The following is a 25,740-nucleotide window of genomic DNA, read 5'->3' as shown; positions in this document are numbered from 1 at the left end:
CAAGACATGGAACTCCCTCCCCACCATCCTCAGGACCACCCAGGACCACTCCGCCTTCCGGAGACTACTCAAGACCTGGCTCTTCGAGCAGCAGTAACCCCCTCCCCTAGCGCCTTGAGACCCGCACGGGTGAGTAGCGCGCTTTATGAATATTTATGATTTGATTTGATTTAAAGGATGTCCTGCAATAGATGAATGCCATCCATTTTGAAGTGGTGATATATCACCCACTGGTTGAAATCTATGAGATTGATTACCGGATGAAACACCTTCTCTTTCTTCTCCACAAGGAAGATGTTGCTTAAGAAACCCTTGGGGTGAAGGCTGGAGGGAACGATGGCTACTTTGCGAGGAGCTCTCCAACCTCCTGGGCTACCACCTGAGATTGTTCTAGAGAGAAAAGAAGAGGTGTGGACATGTATTTTTTGTGGGAATGCCATAAAGTTGTATGTGAAAACCTGTCACGGTCTGAAGGAGCCATGCATCCCTTTTAATAGTGTCCAACTTCTGTCTGTTTGCACCATTGCAACCTGCCCACACACCCTGAGTAGGGAGGAAAGGGTATTCCTTACCAGAAGTGCCACCTGGTGTGTTACTGGCTCCAGAAAAGCCGCCTTTGCCTCCTGGACCTCTGCCTCTGCCATAGGAGGGGATAGAACCCTTCAAACCTTTTGTGGTCCTGCCACTGGATGGACCTTTTTGTTTGCAGCTTGTGGGGGTTGGAAGAGTTTGATTAGCCGGAGAAGCCCCCCTACCTTTCTCAGCCCCACCAACAAACTGTTGGTTAAACATTTTTCAGATAGATTGTTGTGCCTTGTCTAATGACGAAACGGTGTTAACAAGGCATGAGAACTCTTTAATGAAAGAATCGCCGAGAATACCACCTTTAGCCATGGCCCCTGCTTCCGTGGTGGCAACCTCACCAAGTCTGGGCTCAATTTTCATTTGGAGTGAGTGCTGTTGTTCTGTAGGTAATGCAAAATTGGCATTACCAAGAAAACATAAGGACCTTTGGGCCCACCCAGCCAGTGTAGTAGGATCAATCACATGGCTGGAACCTTTTGCGTCTTTGGCCATATCAAGAATTTTTTTCAGAGGACCCAGAACGTCAAGAACCTTGTCCTGGCAAGCTTGCAATGACCAGTCCAGACTATTCTTAGGTTCTTTGATGAATATTGCAATAAAAGTAGACATTTTCAGGCCCATGTCTGTCTAGAACACTCCGCCCTGAGACACTCCTGTACCTACTGATCCATGGTTTTGCAAATGTGGCTGGCCATATATTGCACCACTCTATCTGCCGGGACCCAGTCTGACGAACAAGAGTGATAGATGTCGTCCGGGTTAAGCAGACCAGAACCCCCATCACGGCTTGATCACCCCCATCTTCCAACCTGTTCCTCTTGCCGATGCACGTCTGTTGTCACGGTCTGCTTGGGCCTGGGTCGTCACCCAAATCCCTATCAGGAATATCTGAGTCTTCCCAGGCATTATCATCTGAAACCTGTTGGAAACAGGAATCTTCTTCAGGTCTATGCCCAGGTTGAGAATCATCATGGTCCGCAAGGGCCTCGAGGCGCCATTTCAGAAAGGTTTTGAGCAATTGTTCAAAAGGTAGGGAGCTAGTTCCAGTCTTAGCTGGCGCCTGGGCTTTACCTTTGCCTTTTGAGGCTGTCTGTGAGTCCCTATTAGCAGTCCTCATCTCCTGCCACACTAGGGGCAATGCAGAATGCTGTGACATCCGCTACATGAATTTGTTGCTTGAAGGCGCTAGAGTGGCTGTGACTGTCCTTTCCAAAGAGGCATTAATGACCTCTACCAAATCTCCAGGCATGGAGAGAAGCGCGTGATCCTCTTCCATGGCTTCCCATTTCTCATCAGAGGCCCAACCCATGACTACACAGGTCACTACCCTGAAGGTAGGTTAGGGAAAACAGTGAAACTGAAGAATGGCCATGATCCAAAGGTTGATGAATCCCTAGGAAATGGTAACTGAATCTTAATAACTACACAAAACAGTGAAGCATTAGGTTGAAGTTGCCAATTCTTGTTGGCTACAGGGAATCTTACAGGTCGTCTATGATACATATCATAAAACCAAGCTCTGCAGTAAAAATGAACTCAATGGAGGTAATAAAGAATTTGTAATGACTGAAGTGGGAAACTGAGTCCTCAGTGTGACCGCTCTGAGTACAGGAAATCCGTTCACTGAGACCCCTGACCAGCAGCTGAGGAATGCTAAGAATGAGAGGAATGCGCTCATCACTGACAGGAGAAGTGTGACTCTCGTGGCCTCTAGGGGACGCGGCCTGACACTGGGCATCGCTTAGATGTGAGCGTGGGGTGTAAATGAATCCGCTGCAGCGGGAGACCACCATCTAGTGGTTCTGATGTGAATTCAGCAAATCTGAGGTACAGAACATGCGGCCGTGAGAAGCCTGACTGAACGCTACCTGCACGGGCTGAACAATCCTTGCTATCAACTATCTAGGAAGTACAGTGAGGAAAAAAACACCAGTACCCAGCAATCACCTACATATAAATATAAAAGGAAAAAATACCATCACACAAGCAAACAAGTTCATAGAAGTATCAAGGAAAAGCACTCATCTGGCTGCTGAGCTTTTCATTGACACTGCCTATATATGGGACACTCTCTAAGGTTGTACGAGTTTACATACAATGACTCTTGAGAGTTGTAGTCTTTGTTGTTGATTAAGGCTGCTGAGTAGAAAATAAAGAAAAGAGAAAGCACAATCCAAGCCTCTAATCCTGACACAGAATTAGCTTGCGCTCCCTTGGAGATGAAGTTCACAGAGGAGCTCCAGATGGTGTTGGAGGGGGTGGGAAGCATTGCAGCTGTTAGTGCAACAGATTCAGTGACACCGGGGCCTAAGGGTATGTGAAGTACAGTGCACCCCACTGGTGGTGATTTACCTTGCAGGCATTAACGCCCATGACTCACTTGCTAAGCCTCTGCCACAAAACAAAAAAAGGGCAGCAAAGGGAGAAAAAAGATATCACTTTTTTGTTATCCAGTTGACCTGCTACTTCACTCCTTTGTGTCATAGTTTACAGCAGATGATATAGGTGCAGCCAATACAGTGAAGTCTAAAACATTTATTATACGTAAGGGGTACTCACCCTGGCCCACACAGAACCTAGAAATCTTGCAGTGGTATTACTTCCTTCTATGAACTGGTGGAAGCCTTTGTCATCTTTAGAGAAGTGGTGCCCAAAAACAACAGCAGAGGTCACATTGGCAACTGATTGGACGAGGATGGGTTCAGGATCCAAAGCTATCCCTGAGAACACAGGAGGAAGTGTCAGGGTTTACTGAATAAGGCTACTTATTATATGTGTAGTAGGGATAGAGGTTTAGACATAAAGTAGGACATAATTCACAAAAGATCTGGGCTTAAGGTCAGAAATTCGCTCATGTGATCTAATGCCTACATTGTGAGAGAATATATGACTTTTATGGAACTCTAAAAGAATTCCAGAAATAACAACTGCTTGGAATCTGTGACTGACACTATTTTCCTCGAGTATTTACATGCATCTGCATTATTTAGGGTTTGCCTAGTGTCGCAACCCCTTCTAACCCTTGGAACTACCCTTGAGACCCATGGCCTCAAAAGTGGCAAAAACTGAGCCAAGAACACTGGAGAGGCTCTTCATTCCTCATTGTTCTCCGATTTTTCATTGCACCAATAGTAAAAATATGTTATTATTTTCCACTGGTATATTAAAATATGGAGCACATTTAGGGCCTGATTTTGACCCTGGCGGACGGCGGAGGCCGTCCGCCAAGGTACCGCCACTGAATGACCGCACCGCGGTCAAAAGACCGCGGCGGCCATTTAGACATTTCCTCTGGGCCGGCGGGCGCTCTCCAAAAGAGCGCCCGCCGGCCCAGAGGAAATGCCCCTGCAACGAGGACGCCAGCTCAGAATTGAGCCGGCGTAGTTGCAGGGGTGCGACGGGTGCAGTTTGCACCCGTCGCGTATTTCAGTGTCTGCTTAGCAGACACTGAAATACTTTGCGGGGCCCTATTACGGGGGCCCCTGCCGTGCCCATGCCATTGGCATGGGCACGGCAGTGGCCCCCAGGGGCCCCGCGGCACCCCCTACCGCCATCCTGTTCCTGGCGGGCAAACCGCCCGGAACAGGATGGCGGTAGGGGGTGTCAGAATCCCCCATGGCGGCGCAGCTTCTAAGGGCAGTGGTAAACCGGCGGGAGACCGCCGGTTTGCCTCTTCTGACCGCGGCTGAACCACCGCGGTCAGAATGCCCTGCAGGGCACCGCCGGCCTGTCGGCGGTGCTCCCGCCGACCCTGGCCCCGGCGGTCTTAGACCGCCGGGGTCAGAATGACCCCCTTAGTTGGTACACAGCCTTTGGTGGCAGCTATAGTAAGTAAAAATGGTTTTTAATGTATGTATATTGTGTGTGCTTCTAGGAGAGAGTGTGTTTATGTGAAAGAGAGCATGTGTATATGTGAGCATGTGTGTCCGTATATGTAAGCACGGGTGTGTGAGTGAAAGTGAGAGAGAGTCCTTGACACGTAATGAGTGAAATTGTGTGAAATTAAGTATCAGTAAGTATGACTGAGTGAGATTAATAGTGAATGGGTGAGAATAAATAAGAATTAGTTTAAATGTAAGAGTGTGGCTGAGAGGGTGTGAGTGAGAATGAACGTACGAGAGTGTGAATGAGAGAATGAGTGTAAGTGAATGTGAGTGTGAGAATGTGATTCAATGAATGTGAGTTTGTTGTTGATCCTGGCATTTTGATTGTAATTTTTGTCTTCTACAGACAATCAGGGTATAATATTGTCACTGGCATACTTGATGCAATTCTCAGCATGAGAGACACCTGTGACAAACACCTTCCTCTAGCACACTGCAGGGTACTATTGACTTAAAGGTGCCAATTGTAAAATGCTGGCACTGGCATACAAGAGCTAAGTAATGGCTGTGGGGCACCCGTGTAAAAATATTGACATGCTTGTGGAAATTATATGCATGTGGGCACTCAAGGCAAAATGCTGCTGTTATCACACAAGAGGTAGTAATTCTTATCCTAAAGGTGGTCAACCTGGCATATGGAAATGTGGCAATAATAACAAATTGCTTGCCCTGACATGCTGAGGTAATTTTTGACATACAGGTATGGTGTATGGGCAGCATACACAGCAAAGTTCTGGCACTAGCATATTTTATGTCATTTTTATTTAAGGGGTACCCATGGCATGTGCCATCACCCATGACAATGGCCCTGGCACAATGGAAGTAATGTATTTCATATGGGGGCACCCAAAGCACATTTTGCAAAAACTCATGGGAAATGTCAAGTTTCATTGGTTTGCATGAAATGAACAGATTTGAATATTTAGTGACTACGCTGTAAGAGACTATGCCATTCTAGCAAAATTATGTGACAATTATGCTTTGAAATGCTGGGGCAGATTTAAGAAATGTGGTGCTGCTCCCAGTGCAGCAGCCCTTTTCTTCCGCCACTTAGTGCCCCCTGCCACCACGTGTGTGCTGTATTTAAAATACAGCGCATCATGCCGCCGGGTAGGGGGCAACATTTTTGCGCTAACCATGAACAGTACATAGGGGCCCCTTGAAACCAATGGTGTGCTCCCTTTTAACGACTGATCCAAGCAGGCGTTAAAAGTAGCCACAAAAAAATGACACAGTGGAATCTCTTAGACAGGGGACCACCCCTTTGCATACATTATGCATGGTGCATGCATATTGGGGTGCAAAGGCTTCCAAAGAGGTGCAATGCATGCATTGTGGCACTTCATAAATATGGCACAGCGATTTTTGAAACCTAATGCCACATTAGCGTAAAAAAATTATGCTAATGTGACACTAGTGATTCTTAAATCTGGGCCGTAGTTTTTCGCCACATTCTTTTTTCTTGGGGGAGCTCTTACTTCATGCACTTGATCTTTGTTAAGCAGGTTCTACATTTTATTATAGTGAGATAAAGCAGTGGCCGGACACTGTGAAAGCTGAATTAATTACTACTGAAATTCGGATTGATTAATGTTTGAGGGTTACAAGAATTAGGCTAACATAGAAACTGGCGTGTTTTGGATAATGTGCACACTTGAGTAGCCACTATTACGCGTATGGCAGCTAATAAAGAATTCGTACTTAAGGTTTAAATAATGTGCACATGTAGAATAAAATTTATTAGTGGATCACAATAACGTATTAATATTATGTATTTGTCTAAGAATATATGAGTATTTATTACCTATAGAGGTTTGGGTCTAAGTCGACTAAGCCACATGTTAAGTTTCATGGCATAAATAAATGTTGTAAATGTTTTGTGAAAGCAGAGAATTAATGTTGTTCATTGTTCACACAGCGCTGACCAAGCGATTTGTAAATGTCTTAAACTTTCTCATGAGAACTGCTTGCTGTAATTTTCTGTTACTAGATGTTGATACATTGTAATTTTGATATGTTAGAAGCAAAGGTTCTCAGGAGCTGATAATGGCCACACTACTTCACCTGTGATGTGCAACAAAAGTTACCTGAGGAAACTGGTGTCAGGAACGGGAGAAGAGGAGCCAGTCATCAACGTGTGAAAGACTGTCTAGCTATAATATAGATTTTGAAATTAGAGACTATTGGTCTTATTGTGAACGTACGATTTCCTGACCAATAACAGTGCGAGAAAATGCTTTATGGACTTTAGTATATCCAGACTACACTTGTGTTAGAAATGGGGTCACTCGTTGGCAGAGGTATACAACCTTGTCCAAGTAGGGACCACAATCCTAGTCAGGGTAAGTCACCCACAATCCAAATTATCCTTTGCCCACCTTCTGATAGCTTGGCACTGATCAGTCAGGCTTAACTTATAAGGCAATGTGTAAAGTATTTGTGCAACAAATCATACAGTAACACAGTGAAAACACCACAAAAATACACCACACAGGTTTAGAAAAATATATGATATTTATCTGGTTAAATTAAGGTCAAAACGATAAAGAGTCAATAAGCACAAGTTGAGATATCACTTTTGCAAGATTAAAAAAAGAGTCTTAAATCTTAAAAATCAACCGTTGTCTCTTGTTTGCACAAAGTATCTGGTTTGCGTCAAACAATAACACGCATAAAGACCACAGAGGAAGAGATGCGTGGAAAAATAGGGTGTACGTCAGATTTTTCGGCACCGCACAGACGATGCATCATTTCTCTTCACGCTGCAAGGGGCTTTGCATCAATTTCCAGCGCAAAGTCTTGGTTACTCGCTGCGATGAGGCGATCTTTTTGACACTCAGGGACGATGCAGGGAAAATCGTGGGCATGTGTTGCATCGATCTGCATCGATCTGGTAGGTGATGCATTTAATTTTCTGTCTCACAGCAGGCGCTGCGTCGATTCTTCACTAGAGAAGTCGGGCTGCATCGTTTTGGTTCAGCTGTGCGTCGATACGGTAGGCTGTGTGTCGAATTTCCGGCTACAAGGCAGGCACTGCATCGATTCTTCACTCGGGAAGTTAGGCTGCGTCATTCCGGCTCAGCTGTGTGGCGATTTCTCTGTAGCCAAAACGGATGTGCGTCGTCTCCAGCAGGCTGTGCATCGATTTTCGGTGCACAAGGAGTTTCCTAAACAGATTAATTATTTTTGACCCTGAGACCTCAGAAAACAGCAGGCAAGCTCAATCCAAGCCCTTGGAGAGCACTTCTCAGCAAAGTCAGAGGGCAACAGCAGGGCAGCAGTCCTTTTCAGCAAAGCAGTCCAGGTGAGTCCTTCGGGCAGCCAGACAGTTCCTCTTGACAGGTTGCAGGTTCAGGTCCAGAAGTTATCTGAGTTGGTGGGGTCAGAGACCCAGTTTATATACCCCAAAAGTGCCTTTGAAGTGGGGAAGACTTCAAAGAGTGGTTTTGAAGTGCATGAGGTCCCCTTTCAGTACAGGTCTGTCTGCCAGGGTCCCAGTAGGGGGTTTGGCAGTCCATTGTGTGAGGGCAGGCCGCTAGCCTTTGAAATGTAAGTGTCAGGCCCTCCACCCTTCCAGCCGCGGAATACTCATTCAGTATGAAGATGAGTGCAGGTGTGATGGAGTATCCTGTGTTTGTGGGTGAAATGCACAAGGGAGCTGTCAACAAGCCCAGACCAGACATTGATTGGACACAGGCTGTAAGGCACAGATGGATTTTAAGTGCAAATAAATGCTCACTTTTTAAAAGTGGCATTTCTACAATGGTAACATAAAATCCAAACTCATCAAAAAGCAGGATTTTCTATTACTATTCTGGCCATACTAAATATGACCTGGTTACCCCTTTCTGATCAGAATGACCCACTCAAACAGTATATGAGGGGAGCCCTAATGCTAGTCTGTGAAAGGAGCATGCCTCACCGTACTGGAAAACGAATTTAGGAGTTTTACACTACCGGGACATATAAACCACACACGTACATGTTCTGCCTTTTACCTACATAGCACCCTGCCCAATGGGTTACCTAGGGTCTACCTTAGGGGTGACTTATATGTAGAAAAATGGGGGTTTAAGGCTTGGCAAGTACCTTTAAATGCCAAGTCGAAGTGGCAGTGAAAGTGCATACACAGGCCTTGCAAAGGCAGGCCTGAGACCTGACTAAGGGGCTACTTATGTGGGTGGCACAACCAGTGCTGCAGGCCCACTAGTAGCATTCCATTTACAGGCCCTGGGCACATGTAGTGCATTTTACTAGGAACTTACAAGTAAATCAAATATGCCAGTTGGGAATGAACCATTGGTACCATGTTTAAAGGACAGAGCATATGCACTTTAGCACTGGTTAGCAGTGGTAAAGTGCGCAGAGTCATAAAACCAGCAAAAACTGTGTAGCAAAAGTGGAGGGAGGCAGGCAAAAAGTTGGGGGATGACCACCCTAAGGCTTTCAGGTCTAACAAATTGGAAGAAGGGAGTCAGTCGCTTTCCCCCGCCGTTGCTTGTCCTTTCGAGTTGCTTTTTTATTCTAGTCCTGTTCAGATTCAGTCCCTGTCCTTTGTCAGTCAGTTCAGGAGCTGAGCAGTTCCTGATGTCACTTTCCCTCATAACCTCCTGTTAGACTTTAAAGTTTATGCAGGGTCATCCCCAGTCTTTTGGCCTCCTGCCTCCTGTTTTTTCTGACCTGTTGCTGTTGGCTTTTGAACTCTGAGCACTTTACCACTGCTAACCAGTTGCTAAAGTACATATGCTCTCTGTGTAAATTGTATGGTTAATTGGTTTATCCATGATTGGCATATTTGGTTTACTAGTAAGTCCCTAGTACAGTGCACTAGAGGTGCCCAGGGCCTGTAAATCAAATGCTGCTAGAGGGCCTGCAGCACTGGTTGTGCCACCCACATCAGTAGTTCTGTGATCATGTCTCAGACCTGCCACTGCAGTGTCTGTGTGTGCAGTTTTAACTGTAAATTTGACTTGGCAAGTGTACCCACTTCCCAAGACTAAACCTTCCCTTTCCTTACATGTAAGACACCCCTAAGGTTGACCCTAGGTAACTCAAAGGGCAGGGTGCAGTGTATGGTGAAGGTAGGACATATAGTAAGGTGTTTTGTATGTCCTAACAGTGAAATATTGCTAAAGTCATTTTTCACTTTTGCAAGGCCTCCCCCTCTCATAGGTTAACATGGGGGCCACCTTTAAATCTGATGAAAGTGTAGATTCCCTTTGGGAGCAGATAGACATGTGGAGTTTGGGGTCTATGAGCTCACAATTTAAACATAGATCTTTAGTAAATTTTAAGATTGTGTGTTTGAAAATGCCACTTTTAGAAAGTGAGCATTTTCTTGCTTATACCATTTCTGTGACTCTGCCTGTTTGTGGATTCCCTGTCTGGGTCAGTTTGACAGTTGGGCTGGTTGTACCTCACACTAGACAGTGACACAAAGGGACCTGTGGTGTAGGATGCATTTCCTGATGAGCCATCTGTGCTAGAAGGAAGGGGAGGAGTGGTCACTCACACCTGAAAGGGATGTGCCTGTCCTCACACAATGCAGTCTCCAACCCCCTGGTGAGTGCCTGGGGCCTGGCCTGGGCAAGGCAGGATTTCACAATCAAGAGAGTCTTTGCTTTGAAGTAGGCCTACTTCAAAGGAGAAATTGGGTATAAGAAGGTCACCCAAAACCACAGACTTTAGAATACTTCTGGAAACCAAGAGGAACCTGTACCTGGAGACAAGCTGAAGAGATGAAGAAGAAAAGCTGCCCTGCCTGTGACTATGCCTTGTGGAGCTATCCTGCAGTTGATGCTTCTGCCAGAGTAAGAGGACAAAGACGTCCTTTGTGTTGCCTTCCTTCTTGTGAAGATCTCCAAGGGCTTGAGTTAGAGTTTGCCTCCTGTTGTTTGAAGTCTCAGGGACAGCAAAGACTTCTCTCTGCCAGCACCTGGAATCTCTGGAGAGACTCCTACTCTGCCAAGTGGTGCCCATCCAGTTCTTGGGACACTGAAAGGAGAAGCTGGCAGCCTAAGAGGAAGAAATCCATGCAAAGAACGCCGTTTGGGGAAAAGATCGACACAACTCCAATCTGCGGCTGAAAAATCAGCGCGCCACCGGCTTTGCGGCTGAAAATCGACGCTCGCCTGCAACGCGACCTGAAGATCAACGCACGGAGGTGAAGAACCGACATGCAGCATCGCTAGCGGAGGCTGGTGAGATCGCAACCTGCGCTGCATGGTTTTGGATCATCGCGCGGCTGGATTTCCGAAGCAAACACCGCTGGGCGTGTAAAAATAATACAAAGGCCTGCCTGGACCCAAGAGTGCTGACCGGATCAACGCATCGCTCTCCTGCAGAGAGAAGAAACAACATGCCCCAACCCGACGAAAGGAGAAACGACGCAAGGTTTCATCGTAAGTGAAATCGACGCATCGCAAGCCCTTTTTGATGCACACTCGCCCGTGCAGGGTTATTTTTGACGTGCCCAAGGTACATTTTCACGCTAACAGTGTTAGTGTGTGTTTAAAACCACATGAAGACTCCTTTTGCTTTTCAATTGATACCTTGAACTTTTTGTTTAGAGTTATGTTATCAGTGTCACCGCGCTAAGGCGTCAACTTACACAACAAAGACAAGCAAACTGTAGATGCTCACATTAGAAATTACTGTCCCAAGCATGCAGTGTTATCTATTGTTTTGGAACAACCTACATCAGGGGTCCAATTAGATCTGTATAAATACATCACACTTTAGACAGATAATCAGAGGGATTCCGACCAGATACCATCGCTGGTATCGATGCCGCACGTCCCCTTGACGCTGACCGGGACTTCGTGTTCTTCCGAAGTTTGAGCTCAAGACCTCATTCAAGGTAACCAGGGTTGGGGACCCCTTCCCGGGACATGGCATTGGCAGATTAGGTTTAACATACCAAGCTCTCCTTTAGGTAGAAGGTTAGGCATATCATGATAGGGTATTAGGACGTTTTACACACTTCATGTCTTTTTGTATTATTGCAAGATGGTGGGGGTCTTTATAATAATGACTCTTGTCTTTACCATTCTGTTCCTTGCACTGTTCATTATACTAATCATTGAAGCCCATATAACTTATCGCAGATTGCAGTTGTGTTAAATAAAAACTATTAAAACCTTACTGCATCTTCGTCATTGCCTGTGTTTGATTGAGACATGATGTATCTGTGAGAAAGGGGTAATTTTTGTTTAACCACGACATTCCCTGAGATGTCATACTTCTGAGTCCATGCGTAAAGGCTGCCGCAAATCACCTTTGACTGTCTGGGTTGTTGGTGAGGCACTGCTAGTGAGCCAGAAGGGTTGGGATCACAGTTGCAACTTGTTGAAGGATAGGCATAGTCACCTACAAACATAAGTACTGTCATCCTTAATCGTGCAGTCATGCCCAGAGCAAGAGTCCAACTACGACAACTTGTGTATTGTGGATTTTTGTCATTTTGGTCTTGTTTTGTTTAGATAAATGTTTCCTATTTTTCTAAACATGTGTTGGTCATTTTGTAGTGGTTTCATTAAGTTACTGTGTGTGTTGATATAAATACTTTACACCTAGCACTCTGAAGTTAAGCCTACTTCTCGTGCCAAGCTACCAAGTGGGTAAGCAATGGTTAGGTGAGGGTGATTCTCTTTTACCCTGACTAGAGTGAGGGTCCTTGCTGGGACAGGGGATAACCTGACTGCCAACCAAAGACACCATTTCTAACACCACCCTTTTAGAGTAATTGTGTCAATGCTGATTCTTAGTTTCATGACCTTTAAGTTGGTTCAGCTAACTTAGAGTCCAACCATGGCTGAGCCATTTCCTCTAACTGTCCCGTTGCTGATGCTGACCAGAAGGATGTCCAACTGAAAATGAGAAATCGCAGCTTGCTGATCTATTCAGGAGGGGTATAATAAAATGCTATTGCTTCTGTTAAAGATTGTTTTTCTTCTTTTTAGGTACCAACTGCTATTTTGCTACTGCCCTAGTTAGATGTTTTCTGAATTAATTTTTGACCAAATTATTATAGAGTACAAACATGCCATTCAAGGTGCTTACAAATGTCATTAACTAAGAATTGATTTTGTTCACCTGTTGTGCCTAGATGTATTCTATCTCTGAGTTGCAGTTATTGATGCTACTAGTTTGTTGTAACTCTTGAAAGTTTAATCATCAATTCATTAGTTAAATTGAGATTTTTTCAATGTTTTGGTCATCCTGTGTTGCTTGTACATGCTTATCATTTGGTTTTGAGACTAATCTACATGATATTAGCATTGTTAATACAGGGAAATAAATCTCCTAATTTTACTTTAAGATGTGGTTATTCATGGCCACATGGGTCATGGTGCGTAAATTTTATTGACTCCAAAATTATAATGATGTTAAAAAGAAAATTTAGCTGTATTGCTCATTGAAATTATGATCTATGGTGGAATCACTCTAAGCATAGTCAAAAGGTCCATTGAACCCCTAATGGGTCCCCCTATAAATAAATTACTGATGACCAAATAGGGCCAGACACGCTCACAGATTTTGGTAGCAGAGTCAGATGGTTAGTCTCCTTAAGAGGCCACCATAACTTTCCAGTTGTTGAGAAAAGGGTCGGATGGTACGTCTCCTTAAGAGGTTACCATAAATTTATTAGATAGTGGTAGCAGTAATGGAGTGGTGTGTCTTCTTAAGAGATCATTATGATTTCCCAGATATCACAGCCATAGGGGGTCATTTTCACCCCGGCGGTCGGTGGTAATGTGGAAAGTGGTACCTCCAACAGACTAGCGGTACATACCACCACATAATGACATTGGCGGGTTGGCTGAAGCCAACCCACCAATGTACCACTCCGACCCCCATGGAGGTAGCAGCCGCCGGGCTGGCAATAAGAATCTCCAGCCCGATGGCTGCTATTGTACGGCTCAGGCATTTTGACCCTGCCTACCACCATGGTTTTCGTGGCATTCATAACACCACGAAAACCATGGCGGTATGCCCTATCAGTGACAGGGAATTCCTTTCCTCTCACTGATAGGAGGCCCTCTCCCCCTAACAACTCTGCAGATGCCCTCCAAACCCCCATTCCACTCCCCCTTCCAATCCCCTACCCCCTACACATACACACACGCAGACACACACCACGCATACACACACCCACTCACACAGGCATACACGCATTCATACACGCATGCATCGATTCATTCATGCACACATTCACACTGACACGCAGACACGCATTCACATATCCATTCATAGACGCATTTTCACACATGCATACATGCACGCCCACAACACTACGCATGCATTTGCATTCACGCACACACTCACACATTCATGAATCCCCCCCCCACACACACACAACACCCAACACCCTCCTCCCCTGTCAGAAACCCAACTTACCTGGATCCAGGGGGTCTTCCGGCAGGGAACGGGACGAGGCGCTGCTACCGCCAGCAGTGCCCACCAGCAGAACACTGCCAGGCCATATTATTTGTCATAATATGGCTGGTGGTGGTCTTCTGGCGTGGTGCTGCTGGTGGTAGCAGTGCCACCTTAACGCCGTCCGCCAGCATGGCCACAGACGGATTTCCGCCTTTCTTGTGGCGGAAATCGGGCTGTGGTCAAAATTTGGCAGACGGATGTTAGCCACGGCGACGGTCTTTTGGTGACCATTGCCGCGGTGGTAGGCGGTACTTACCTCCAAAGTCATAATTAGGGCCATAATATTCCAGACCTCTGTAGTGGAAACAAAAGATTATGTCGCCCTAAGAACGTACCATGACTTTCCCAGAACTTTGGATGTTGGCCAATGCTCATTTGAAGATGTTCTCAATGTTACTAGTGAGTGTGTGAATGGAGTAGGTTTTGCGCTTGCACGGCTTAAGCAAATCGCAGGTAAATTATGATGTTAGAGAGTGAATAGGGAGTTTGCATACGCCAGTGAAGTTTTTTAGGGCATTTGTGTACTCCAAAGAGTGTGTGTAGGGAAGTTGTCAAACTTCACATGTGTGTGGCACTTTGTGCTAAAAAATTGCCCATGTAATCGTTGATATACGGACCCTGCGTGTTCTAAGACTCCGGAGTATTGGGTATCGTATAAGTATAGATGATACTTGGGTGGATCTTGTAATTTGTCTGTTTAATAAGTCAATCGGGCGTGGTTGACAAACTCAGAGTGCATGTTGAGGGGAGTGTTAGTTTTCGATGGAGATTTGGTGAATCCTAAGTGCACCAGGAGGACCCAAAGATCAGTTGAGAGTAAAATTTGCTAGTCGTATTTTGCTTGTGAGTCAGGGAATCTAAGATAGAAGGAGTATCTGTTAGAGCTAAATGCCGCAGTTGAAAATTCAGTAGGTTTCTGAAGGGATTGTGTTACCTACCTTGATTTTATTTAGTGCTCGTAATATTTGCATTTACTTTTGCACAGATCTGAATTGAGGAAGACAAGCTGAAGGGCTTTGCCAGCCACTATACGTGTGAGTGTGACGTCACTAGAGACACACTGGGATAGGTTGGTTGGTCAGAAAGGCCGCAACCGGATTGGTGGACCACCGCGAAGCATCATTGGATGAGGAGACAGACAAAAAGGATTTTGAGATAGAAATTTACTTCCTGATTCGATTGAAGAGTAGCATCAGATACAGAAATTAAATTCTTCATAGCTTTAAAGAGTGCTCTAAGGGGAGATGTGTTAATTCCAGTTAAAGTAGGAGAAGTTGCACCCCCAGAAGGTACACCCACATGCATTGTATTCGAAGAACAAGGTGCCTCGCCATGTCTTTGGTTAAAACAATGGTGCAAAGAGACAGAGAAAGAAGGGAGTTTAGCATTTCCTGCCCATGGAACATTTAATTTGAGAATCTTAGAGAATCTGAGCAGAGTACTTTATGATTCAACACCTCCTCCGCGACCTGCACAATTTGAAGCTTTAGCTATTTGGGAATTAGTGGCCAGACAGCAACAGCAACAGAAATTTGAGAGAAGAATGAGAAAAGCTGAGACATCTTTAGCTGAAGCAAGAAGGGATAGTGAGCAAAAATGTTGGAGAACTGAGACTTTACAGGGAATGAAGAAATTTCCTGCAATTACACAAGATAATGAAAACCACGCCAGAATGAGTACCAAAAAGATGGATTTGTATCCTTCTGAGGAAAGGGAGCAGATTTAAAATAATCTAGAAAATCTTTGACCTATGATGAGGAATCATACGATGATGAGTTTATTTTGCAGCTACTCAGAAGTCGTCCCCCACCATATGCAGCACATTAGACAGGTCAGAGTACTAGTGCATATCCTACAGCTCCAGTGCATATTGAAACTACACGAAGGCAAGTACAGGTTAGCCACAATCTTCCTACCACTTCTATAGTTCAGACACCTATGCCGCAGGTTGACATGCTGAGAGTTCATCCAGAGATACCTATTGTAACTCCAATATTGCCTATTTTTTTTTTAACTGCCGTAGTGTCCATTTTGTAGTGGTTTCACTGTATTACTGTGTGTGTTGGTACAAATACTTTACACATTGCTTCTGAGTTAAACCTGCAAGCTTGTGCCAAGCTACCAAGTGGGAGAGTGGGGGTTAACTAGGTGTGTTTCTCCTTTGCCCTGACTAGAGTGAGGGTCCTTGATTGGACAGGAGGTAACCTGACTGCCAACCAAAGGCCCCATTTCTAACACTCTTCAATTCTTATAGCATGGATAGGCACTTAAAAGATCACATTTCTGTATGTTAGCATTTTTTAAAGTGAATACAGAAAGGGACACTGGTTGGTTTACATCCTTTATATGAAGAAATCAGTAAAAATTGAAAAGTTAGTCTCTTAACAAAAATATTTACCTTTATTTGAAGCAAAACTCTCCACCAGATTTTGCGCCACTTCAGCTATCTGTCCCTCAAGACTTTTCTTCCCGAGACCCAGGTTCCGCAAAATCATGAGGCTCAAGCGTCTTTGCTGCTTCCAATTCTCTCCAGATGAAAAAACAACACCTGAGAGGAATAACTCAGGTTAATGTTTCTTTAAAGTGCCTTTTTCATATGATTCTACTGACATAACACTATAATGCATTGTACAGTGATATAAAGCTTTTGTTATCGAAAGCACACATTATAGTATTTCAAAAGATATGCTGCTACTCACTTATATTGGCATAATAGTCAATCATTATGAAATCAAAAGTGAGAATGTAAAGATAATGTGTGATCAATACAATTACGAATAAATCTATTGCACAAGGCACCGAAGAGCTGTCTTGCATATGAGATCTGTGAGTGTTTGGATTACTTACCACTAATCTTCATTACATTCAATCTCCCTTCCTTACCTCAGTATTTATATCAGTGAGAAGGTATCCACCATCCAAGGGCAGATGTTATGTGGGAAGCTCTAAAAATGTCCTAATTTGGTCTTTTTCATTTTTAAGATTTAAAAATGGCACGCCTACCATCTCCATTTGTTAAAAAGGGAGGACTCATTGGACAATTCCACCAGCAACAAAAATGGAATGAAATATAGGGCGAAGCAAGGTAAAATAGCAGAATAACCTACGTCTCGAGGTTTCATGGATACTACTCCCCTGCATGGCTGTCTGAAGGTATGGTGAGTTGCACACTCACCAGGGTGTGGCCAGTGATAAGCCTACAACAAATTCACTCTGAAGAAATTGCGGCACCAAACGTTTGGCTGAATGAAAGGCAGAAAACATTAAATTCCTGATACCAGCCCTGAAAGAAGTCTTGGTGATGGCCTTAAGCGTTCCCAGTTCGAAGTCTAAAGAATGCACAGATGAACATGGTCTACGAACAAGAGAATCCCAAACGCTGATCGTCTCCTCTTTTACACATAGTTTGAGATGTTGGTAGGAAACAGCTGAGAGTAAAGGCTACAAAAGAGAGTAGGGGTGACATTTTATCAACTGTACTAGAAGCACTGTTTGCAGGAACATAAAATATTAAATATTCCTGGCATAGGAAGGAATGTTTATTTATGTGTCTAATTTGCCTGTGGATTAGAGCAAGCAGCCTGGAATTCAGAGGTAAGGGCAAAAGCAAAAAGCAGACATGAAGGTCAAGGTGCCAACAGAACATTTACCCAGGTAAATCTCCACTGTGAAGCTGAAGGAACGTCTTGAGTTTATTTGCAAAAAATGTAGATCACTGGTATACTGAGCTCTCTGCAATTTGCCCTCAAAATGGGAGGTGTCCAGACAGGATTGCCATTGGACAAACACATTGTAAGATAAGATGTATAGTGTACCAGGATGAAGAAGTTCAAAAAGAGATATACTAATGATCCTGGTTGCACTCAACATTGAAAAAGTCTTTGATAGTTTGAACTAGACCTTTCTGTCTTGATATAGATGATATAGATATAGATGGGCCTCATGCACAATATAGTCAGATAGTTATGGCAATTTATCATCAGACCATCATAAGAATAACAACAAAGTTTGCCATTCATGAACTTTCGTACTATTCACAGGCACCCATCAGAGATGTCCACTTTCCCTGTTAAACTTCGCTCTTTGTGTAGAATCATTTGTCTCAGGTATACAACACTCCAGGGCTACATATGGACTTACATTTCATTCAAATGCATATATAAAACTGCCCTTTATTCAGATCACATTCTTCTAACTCTTGTAGCCATGAAACATCACTCTCTGAAGTCATGCAGCAACTACAGGCACTTGAAGAAGTATCTGCTTACAAGATTAATGTGAAAAAAATCTGAGGATTTGAACCTTAATCTGCTTTCACACAAGTTGTAAAACATGGACAACAAGTTCCCATTTTGCTGGGTCTTTTCACATATTAATACCTGGACATTACAAGTAGTGCACACCTAGCGGCCTATTCAGGGTCAACTTTCCTCCCTTACTAGAAGAATTTAGAAAGCTTTAACTAGGTGGGCAATTCTGTATATTTCATGCAAAGTCTGAATTTATATGGTCTCCCGATTAAGGTAGATTACAATTTATCGCACAGATACAAAAATTGGTGTCTGAATTTCCTTAGGGCTTCACTAGACTGAGCGTGCCTCTTGCAACAAACAAAATTGAGAGGAGGCATAGGCTTGCTTGATCTGTACTATACAGATAGCCAATTAAGGTATATTTCAGAATTATCTAAAATAGAGACAGTTCTAACACAGGCATTGATAGATCATACAATTGTGGCAGATCATTATAGGACCTGATTTGTTGACATTTAAAAGAGAGGCCAACAGATTCATGAGTGAGCTTGCATAAACACAACACTGCAGATATGGAACACAGTAGCTGAGTAAATGGGCTTTACAACTTTCTGTCCCAGTATACAAACAACTGGAATGGAGAATGAGCCAGGACAGTACAGGCAGTAGAACATTCAAATTAACCCTGAAATGCTACCATCAAATGATCAAGAACACCAAACACTCCTCTCTGGCAGACAACATCAATGCCAGCACCAACAGAAGAAAAAAAAAACGTGCACCATTGTTAAGGATTCCACCTCACCACAGTCTACCTCCAGTTAGATCACCCCCTTGCAGGACCTCTTCAACAATCTCTCAATTCTTCAGCAACAAAATCACTGCCATTTACAGCAACTTTACAACCGGAAGTGACAGACCTAGCCAAATGCTTCCCGATCTTATCCAAAGAACCAGTGTTAACCACATGGCTTGTCATCCCCCAGAAGAAACAGCTGCCACAATGAAGTCCATCCACTCAGGGGCCCCATCCGATACCTGCCCCACCACGCCTACTCCACAGGACTGCAACCCATCAGAGCCATCCTCGCTCCCATTCTGAATGCCTCCACCTCTTCTGTGACCTTGCCAAACACTTGGAAGCATGCATCTGTACTCCCACTGCTGAAGAAACCCTTTGAGAACCCTTTAACGCTCGCCAACTACATGTAGATACACATGCGACCATTCTTGGCAATGGTCTTAGAGAAAACCATCAATAGGCACCTCACTGAATACCTAAATGACCACCAACTCTTCCACACCATTCAGCCCGATTTCAGACCCAACCCCATATGAAAACTTCCCTCATCCCTGCCATGGATGATATCCACCGGATTCTGTACAGAAGAGACATGGTGGCCCTTATCCTCCAATACCTCTCCACATTGTCTGATAGGGTCTCTCACACCAGTCTCATCGAATGCCTAAAAGTCACCAGGATCCAAGGAGACACACTCCGATGAAACTGATCCTTCATGACTGGAAGGACCCAGTCAGTCAACCTGGCACTATACACATCATATGCCCACAACCTCATCCACGGGGTTCCACAAGGATCTTCTCTGAGACTGACCCTCTTCCATGCATGATCCCTGTAGCCTTCATCATCCACTTTAGAACATTAAAATCCTCTCCTACAGAGATGATGCACAACTCATTTTCTCCCTCACGACAAGACACCAGTTATCTGGTGGCATCTATGTCAGACTAATGCCAGCTGAAGCCAGTGGGTTGGGCTTCCCTACTTGCCGGCCCGCAGAGAGGAAGGGCTAATGGTCAGGTGTGGCAGCAATGCAATGACTTCCCGATGAGGGATCCCCATTGCAGGCAGTGCTGAAGAGATGAGATATCAGAATGAGGTTGTTTGCAGTTTTGCTCAATGGTTTGAGGTATGGAGGACTGGGGGGAGCAGCTGAACGGCTCAGGAGGAGACACTGAGAATGATACATGGGGATTTGTTTCCCTCAACATGGTCTGGGATTGATGCTAGGGGACTTTAGACTTGTATTTATCCCTATGGTAGGGATGCTATTTTCATACTGACTACACACATATAATAAAACATGAAAGGAAACTCTATTGTTAAGGATTGCGTTGTGATATTGGTACCACAGCTGCACTATAAGGATTAAAGTATAAGTATATAAGGGGTTTCCAAGTTTGTCATTCAGATTATCATTTTACACGACTTTGGTATAACGCTGCAAGTTATGAAACCACATACCAGGAGCAATTCTCCTAAAAAAAAAGAAGCAGCGTGTGAGTTATACTGAAAGGAAAAAATATCTGTCCTACCTGGGACTTTAGAAATCTGTTTGGACTTTATAACTAAGTCTATGAGTTCAAAGTACCTCTCCAAAGATTTTCTGTCACAATTCACAGAGTCAGCTATCCAGGAAAGCTTTACAAGTTCAAGCTTGGCCATGAATCCCACTTTAAATTCTAATGACCATGAGGTACTCTTAGACCAGGATAACTCTCAGCCGAATGCAAAAACTTCTGAGGAGAGTGGTCTAGGGCTAGGTCAGGGGCTGCAGGATACTCAAGTGTAAATGCCAGAGAAAAGAAGAGAATATACTCTTTTTGAAAAGCTTCCTTGCATGTAACTCCGAAACAAGGATAAGAAGAAGGGTTTTGGAACAGTACAGGACTCTTTTATTACTGCTGTTCTTCTGTCTTCAGGGGTTAATGTTCCAAGCGAAGAGTTGCCTCTTCCAAATTTAGTTCATCCGACTTCTCAAACTGTTTCAACAAGCTCTTTGCCTGCTACATTTAAAGATTCTGTTGATCTCTAGCAGACTGTAGATTCTTAGGAACTGTTGAAACAACGTAGACCGCCGAAGTTCCGCCAGCCACAAGACCACCACTGATGGCGGTCTACAGTCCGCCATATTATGACTGCTGGCAGCTCTCCTCCATAAATTGGTTGGAAAGCCTCCAGCAGCCATATTGGCGGTTGGTGGTGCAATGGAGGCTGCTTCGCTGACACCGCTACGTCAACACAACACTGGCACACCTATTACGACTTAGTAATAGGCATGGCGGTATTGTGGTGACAGGTGCTTGCGGTGGAGGAAGCGCATGGACCCTGTTCTCTCCCGGATGACCACCGCAACCACCAGGTAAGGTGATCGACCGACAGGGGAGAGGGGGGTTTAGGGTTTTGTGTGTGCGTGCCTCAGTTCGTGTTTGGATGTCTGTATTGATGCTTGTATGAATGCATGTTGGGATGTATGAGTGAATGCATGTATGGTTGCGGGGCAGTTGTGTGGTGTGTGCCTTTATGTGGGTGCATGAATGGGTGTCGTGTGAGTGTGTGTTTGCCTGCGGGTGTGTGCGCGTATGAGGGGGTGTAGGGTTGGTGTATGGATTGGGGGTGGGGGGGCTCGTGTTTGTATTGGGGGGTGTGGGAGGGTCAGGTGCTTGCTGGGGGAGGTGAGGGACCCACCTACCAGTGACAGGGAAGGAATTCCCTGTTACCGGTAGCCATACCGCCATGATTTTTGTGGTGGTAGGTTGGGTCACAATACTGCCGGCGGTACTCTGGGGGCTGCCGGTTCGGAGATGAAGTGGTGTTGGGGCGGGTTGCCACTGCCAAACCCGCCACGGTCATTATGTGGCGGTATGCACCATCAGCCTGTTGGCAGTGCTACCGCCACTTTACCTGGCGGTCAGAAGACCGCCAGGGTCATAATGACCACCATAATGTTTATCACTGAAACATGGCTCACCCCTGCATTTTTACCCGACATCTTCACAACACATCACCACCGCAACCACTCCCCAGGATACAAGATGATCTACTGAGACCGTCCCAACAGGCGCAGCGGAGGCATCACCATTATCCACAAGGACTCCCTCATTACATCTCCTCGACAATGACACAACACAATCATGGAACACTTCAATTTCCAGATCAAACCCTACCCTAACACCACGACCAGAGGAACCATCAACAACAGACGCCCTGGACATTGCCCTAACATCTGCAACTGCATCAAGAACTTCATCGCCCCCGTAGCCATTGACTCCAATCTACATCACCCACAGGACACACCCTGGATCCATTATTATCTACCAGCGACTTCACCAAAGTCTCCAACACCACTGAAGTGACATGGACTGTCCACCACAACCTATACTTCACCATAGAGAACCACCACAATGCCTCAACCAGACCTTCTAGCCTACTATGCTGCAACTGGGACAAGGTCCCCAAAACTCTCTGGATCACCGCCCTCAATGACACCAGAGTCAGCCCAGAAAACACCCTTGAATGCAACGTCCAAAACCTCTCCAACTGACTCTCAGCCGCAGAGGAAACAGTTGCCCCCTTAAAAAGCACCACTAGCAACTCTTCAAAAAGACCACCTGGTTCACCCCCAGAACTATGGACCCTAAATGTAATTGCAGGAATTTAGAAAGACATTGATGCGCCAACAAATCACCCTCCAACCTCTACTCCTTCAGGTCTGCCCTAAAGACTTATCACCACTGACTCAGAGAAACCAAGAAAGAAGCACTCTACACCCACATTGAGGAAAGCGCCAGAGACACCAGAGAGCTCTGCAGCATAATCAGAGAATTCTCTTGCCCCTCTGCCACTGAAAACATGATCCACCCCACCCAAGCCCTCTGCGACAAGCTATCAAACTACTTCCACCACAAAACACACGGCATCTACAGCAACTTTGATCCCCAGCCCACTGCACTCCACCTCCCCCAACCCCTTTCCCACACTGAATCACTAATAGAAGCAGCTCTTCTCCGAAGACACCATCACCATCATGACAGCGATCCACTCTGGACCCCGTATGGAGCCCTGTTCATACCGTGGTTACAACCTAGGAAAGGAAATAACAGGAGCCCCCTCCCTGAAATCCTGAAAACCTCCCTCACCACAGCCACCCTCGCCAATGCCTGGAAACACGCTGTGGTCAATCCTCTTCTGAAGAAACCCTCGGCAGACCCAAACGAACTCAGGAACTACCGCCCCATCTCACTCCTCCTTATTACCACCAAAGTCCTAGAGAAGGCCACCAACCGCCAACTCACAGACTACCTCGAACACAACTACCTCCTCGACCCATCCCAATCTGGCTTCTGACCAAACCACAGCACTGAGACCACCCTGATCGCAGCAACTGATGACATCAGGCACCTCCCAGACCTCAGTGGAACAGCAGCCTTCATCTTCCTCGACCTCTCTGTGGCCTTCGACACTGTATCCCACCACACCCTCATCACCAGACTCCATAGCATCGGCATCCAAGAAGGTGTTTTCAACTGGATCTCCTCCATCTTCGCTGGGTGAACACAGAAGATCTGCCTCCCTCCCTACGTCTCTGCCCACAAATACATCAACTGTGGCATCCCCCAGGGCTCCTCCCTCGGACTCAACATCATCTCGTATGTCGAGGAAACCCAGTTCGTCCTCACTCTCACTGATGACACCACCTCCACATGCACCAACTTCCAAAATACCATGACCAACATCGCCACCTGGATAAAGACCAACTGACTCAAGTTGGACAAAACAGAGATCCTCATATTCAGAAACAAGCAATCCTCCTGGGAAGACTCATGGTAGCCCTCCTCGTACAGCACAGATGTCTCATCAAGCTCCTGATCCATGCCTACAAGGCCCTCCACAATGCCGGACCCTACCTATCTCAACAACTGCCTTACCTTCAACCAACCTAACAGAGAACTCCGATCATCCACCCTCGCCCTGGGCCATGTCCCCCGCATTTGCTGCGAACAACACAGAGGTTGATGCTTCTCCTTCCCCACTGGCAAGTCCTGGAATGATCTCCTCCTTCAGCTATGCACATCCCCCTCGCTGAAAAACTTCAGAAAGCAGCTCAAGACCTGGCTTTTCGACTGCCATCTCCCGCCCGGCATGACCCGCAACACCACCATAGCACCTAGAGGCCCCCCGGGGTGACAAGCCTGGGGTCACCAAGAACCACCTGAGCAAGATATTGAGCAAGGCAATGCAAAAGAAGTCTTTTGGTTCTCCAGAAGAGTTTTCCTTCAAGGTGTTCTCAAATATGACCCTCAACAGTGAGTAAGAGACAGAAAGGCTTTGAGAATTTATTGGGCCCTTTTAGAACTGTAGGCGAACAGGGATCATTAGTTCAGTAGTCCTAGATTAGAGTTTTGTATGAGGGTCATTTTCGGGTCTTTACCTCTATCGGGTAAGCATAGGTCTTTTTGAAGTCATTACAGAACTCCTCAGTTGGTTAAGAGAAGTATAGAACCTCATATGCTATATTTTCTGTAGATTGACTCAGAGCATATTTTTGCCCATATGGTTAATCCAGTGTTTTTCAACCACTGTTCCGCGGCACACTAGTGTGCCGCGAGATGTTGCCTGGTGTGCCGTGGGAAAAATTGAAAAATTCGAAAGATAAAAAAAAAAAAAAAATGTCACATTTTCGCCCACTAGGTGGGCGCCGGACTGTGTCCTGGGTATGGGGGGGGGGGGTGGGGTTTTTGACCCCACCCTCGGCCAGCAGGGGCGCCGATTGGCGCTCCTCAGGGGGACACCCTCCACTTTTCTGATGTCCGGGCTGTGATTGGTCCAGACTCCAGCCTGGACCTATCACAGTAGGACATTGTGAACGGGTCGTTACGACCACGTCCACGCCAGCGCCAACCAGCTTCTCGCCAGGAAAGCCCGATGAGTCAGTTCCGCGTTCCCATGTCTCCATGGGAACGCTCCGGGCGTCGATGACGCGTTTCCCTGTTTCCAGGGAAACGCTTGAGGACTTCCGGGGCAGCAACGGTGAAAAGGGGCCGGAGCCGAAAGACGCGGAGAGGGAGAGCGCGACGAGGTCAGGACGAGACGAAGGAGTGAAGGAGGTCAAGTCAGGAAGAACTGGAGTCGAGGAGCGGGACGAGGAGGACGAGAGAGCGGCAGTAACGAGAGACAAGGAGAAGGAGGTCTACCACGGAGAAGAGCCGGAGCAGAACAGCCGAGGAGCCAGCCACGACCCAGGAGGGTCGTGGCTTGCAAAGGTAAGGTCCCTCCTGGGGACGCGGGAACCTAGAGGGAAAAGGGCACTGGGGAAGGAAATAGGGGAGCTGGGAGAGGAGAAAGGGTAGGGGCACAATAACAGCAACCGAGGACAGTCTTGTTTTCCTGTCCACTTGGGAGCACGATGCACTAAATTAGAGACCCCTCACCATTACCCGTTCAGCCAAACAGGCCCAGGTTGCGCACTGAATAAAGTATTTTATAATTTTTCATATTTCTGTTTACTTACTATTTCATAATAAAGTAATTATAAAATACTTTCTTTGCGTTTATTTGATTCCTATTCAAGAGAATTACTTTATATATAGTCAATATAAGCACAGAGTTAAATTTTGTAACATTTTCTAATGGTGGTGTGCCTCGTGATTTTTTTTCATGAAACAAGTGTGCCTTTGCCCAAAAAAGGTTGAAAAACACTGGGTTAATCGACCTTTAACTACTGTATTTAAATTTGTTTGATTCTCGCTTTCGGTTGATAGGAACACCCCAACCC

The 25,740-nt window shown here is 45.5% G+C and overlaps 1 protein-coding gene across 1 annotated transcript in view; it reads right to left on the bottom strand.

Moving 5' to 3' along the window:
* Window positions 1-24,921, bottom strand: part of LOC138265059 (cytochrome P450 2J5-like) — a 181,874-nt gene extending 156,953 nt beyond the window's left edge. The window contains exons 1-4 of the mRNA XM_069212607.1: window positions 24,714-24,921; window positions 23,261-23,707; window positions 16,309-16,458; window positions 3,145-3,305 (exon numbers count right to left, since the gene is read on the bottom strand). Of these exons, the coding sequence (XP_069068708.1) occupies window positions 3,145-3,305; window positions 16,309-16,458; window positions 23,261-23,707; window positions 24,714-24,921 (966 nt within the window). The remainder of the gene's footprint in view (window positions 1-3,144; window positions 3,306-16,308; window positions 16,459-23,260; window positions 23,708-24,713) is intronic.
* Between the last annotated feature and the right edge of the window lie 819 nt (window positions 24,922-25,740).

Source organism: Pleurodeles waltl, chromosome 11 (assembly GCF_031143425.1).
Source record: "Pleurodeles waltl isolate 20211129_DDA chromosome 11, aPleWal1.hap1.20221129, whole genome shotgun sequence".
Lineage (NCBI taxonomy): Eukaryota > Metazoa > Chordata > Amphibia > Caudata > Salamandridae > Pleurodeles > Pleurodeles waltl.
This window is presented reverse-complemented; position numbering and strand designations above follow the sequence as displayed.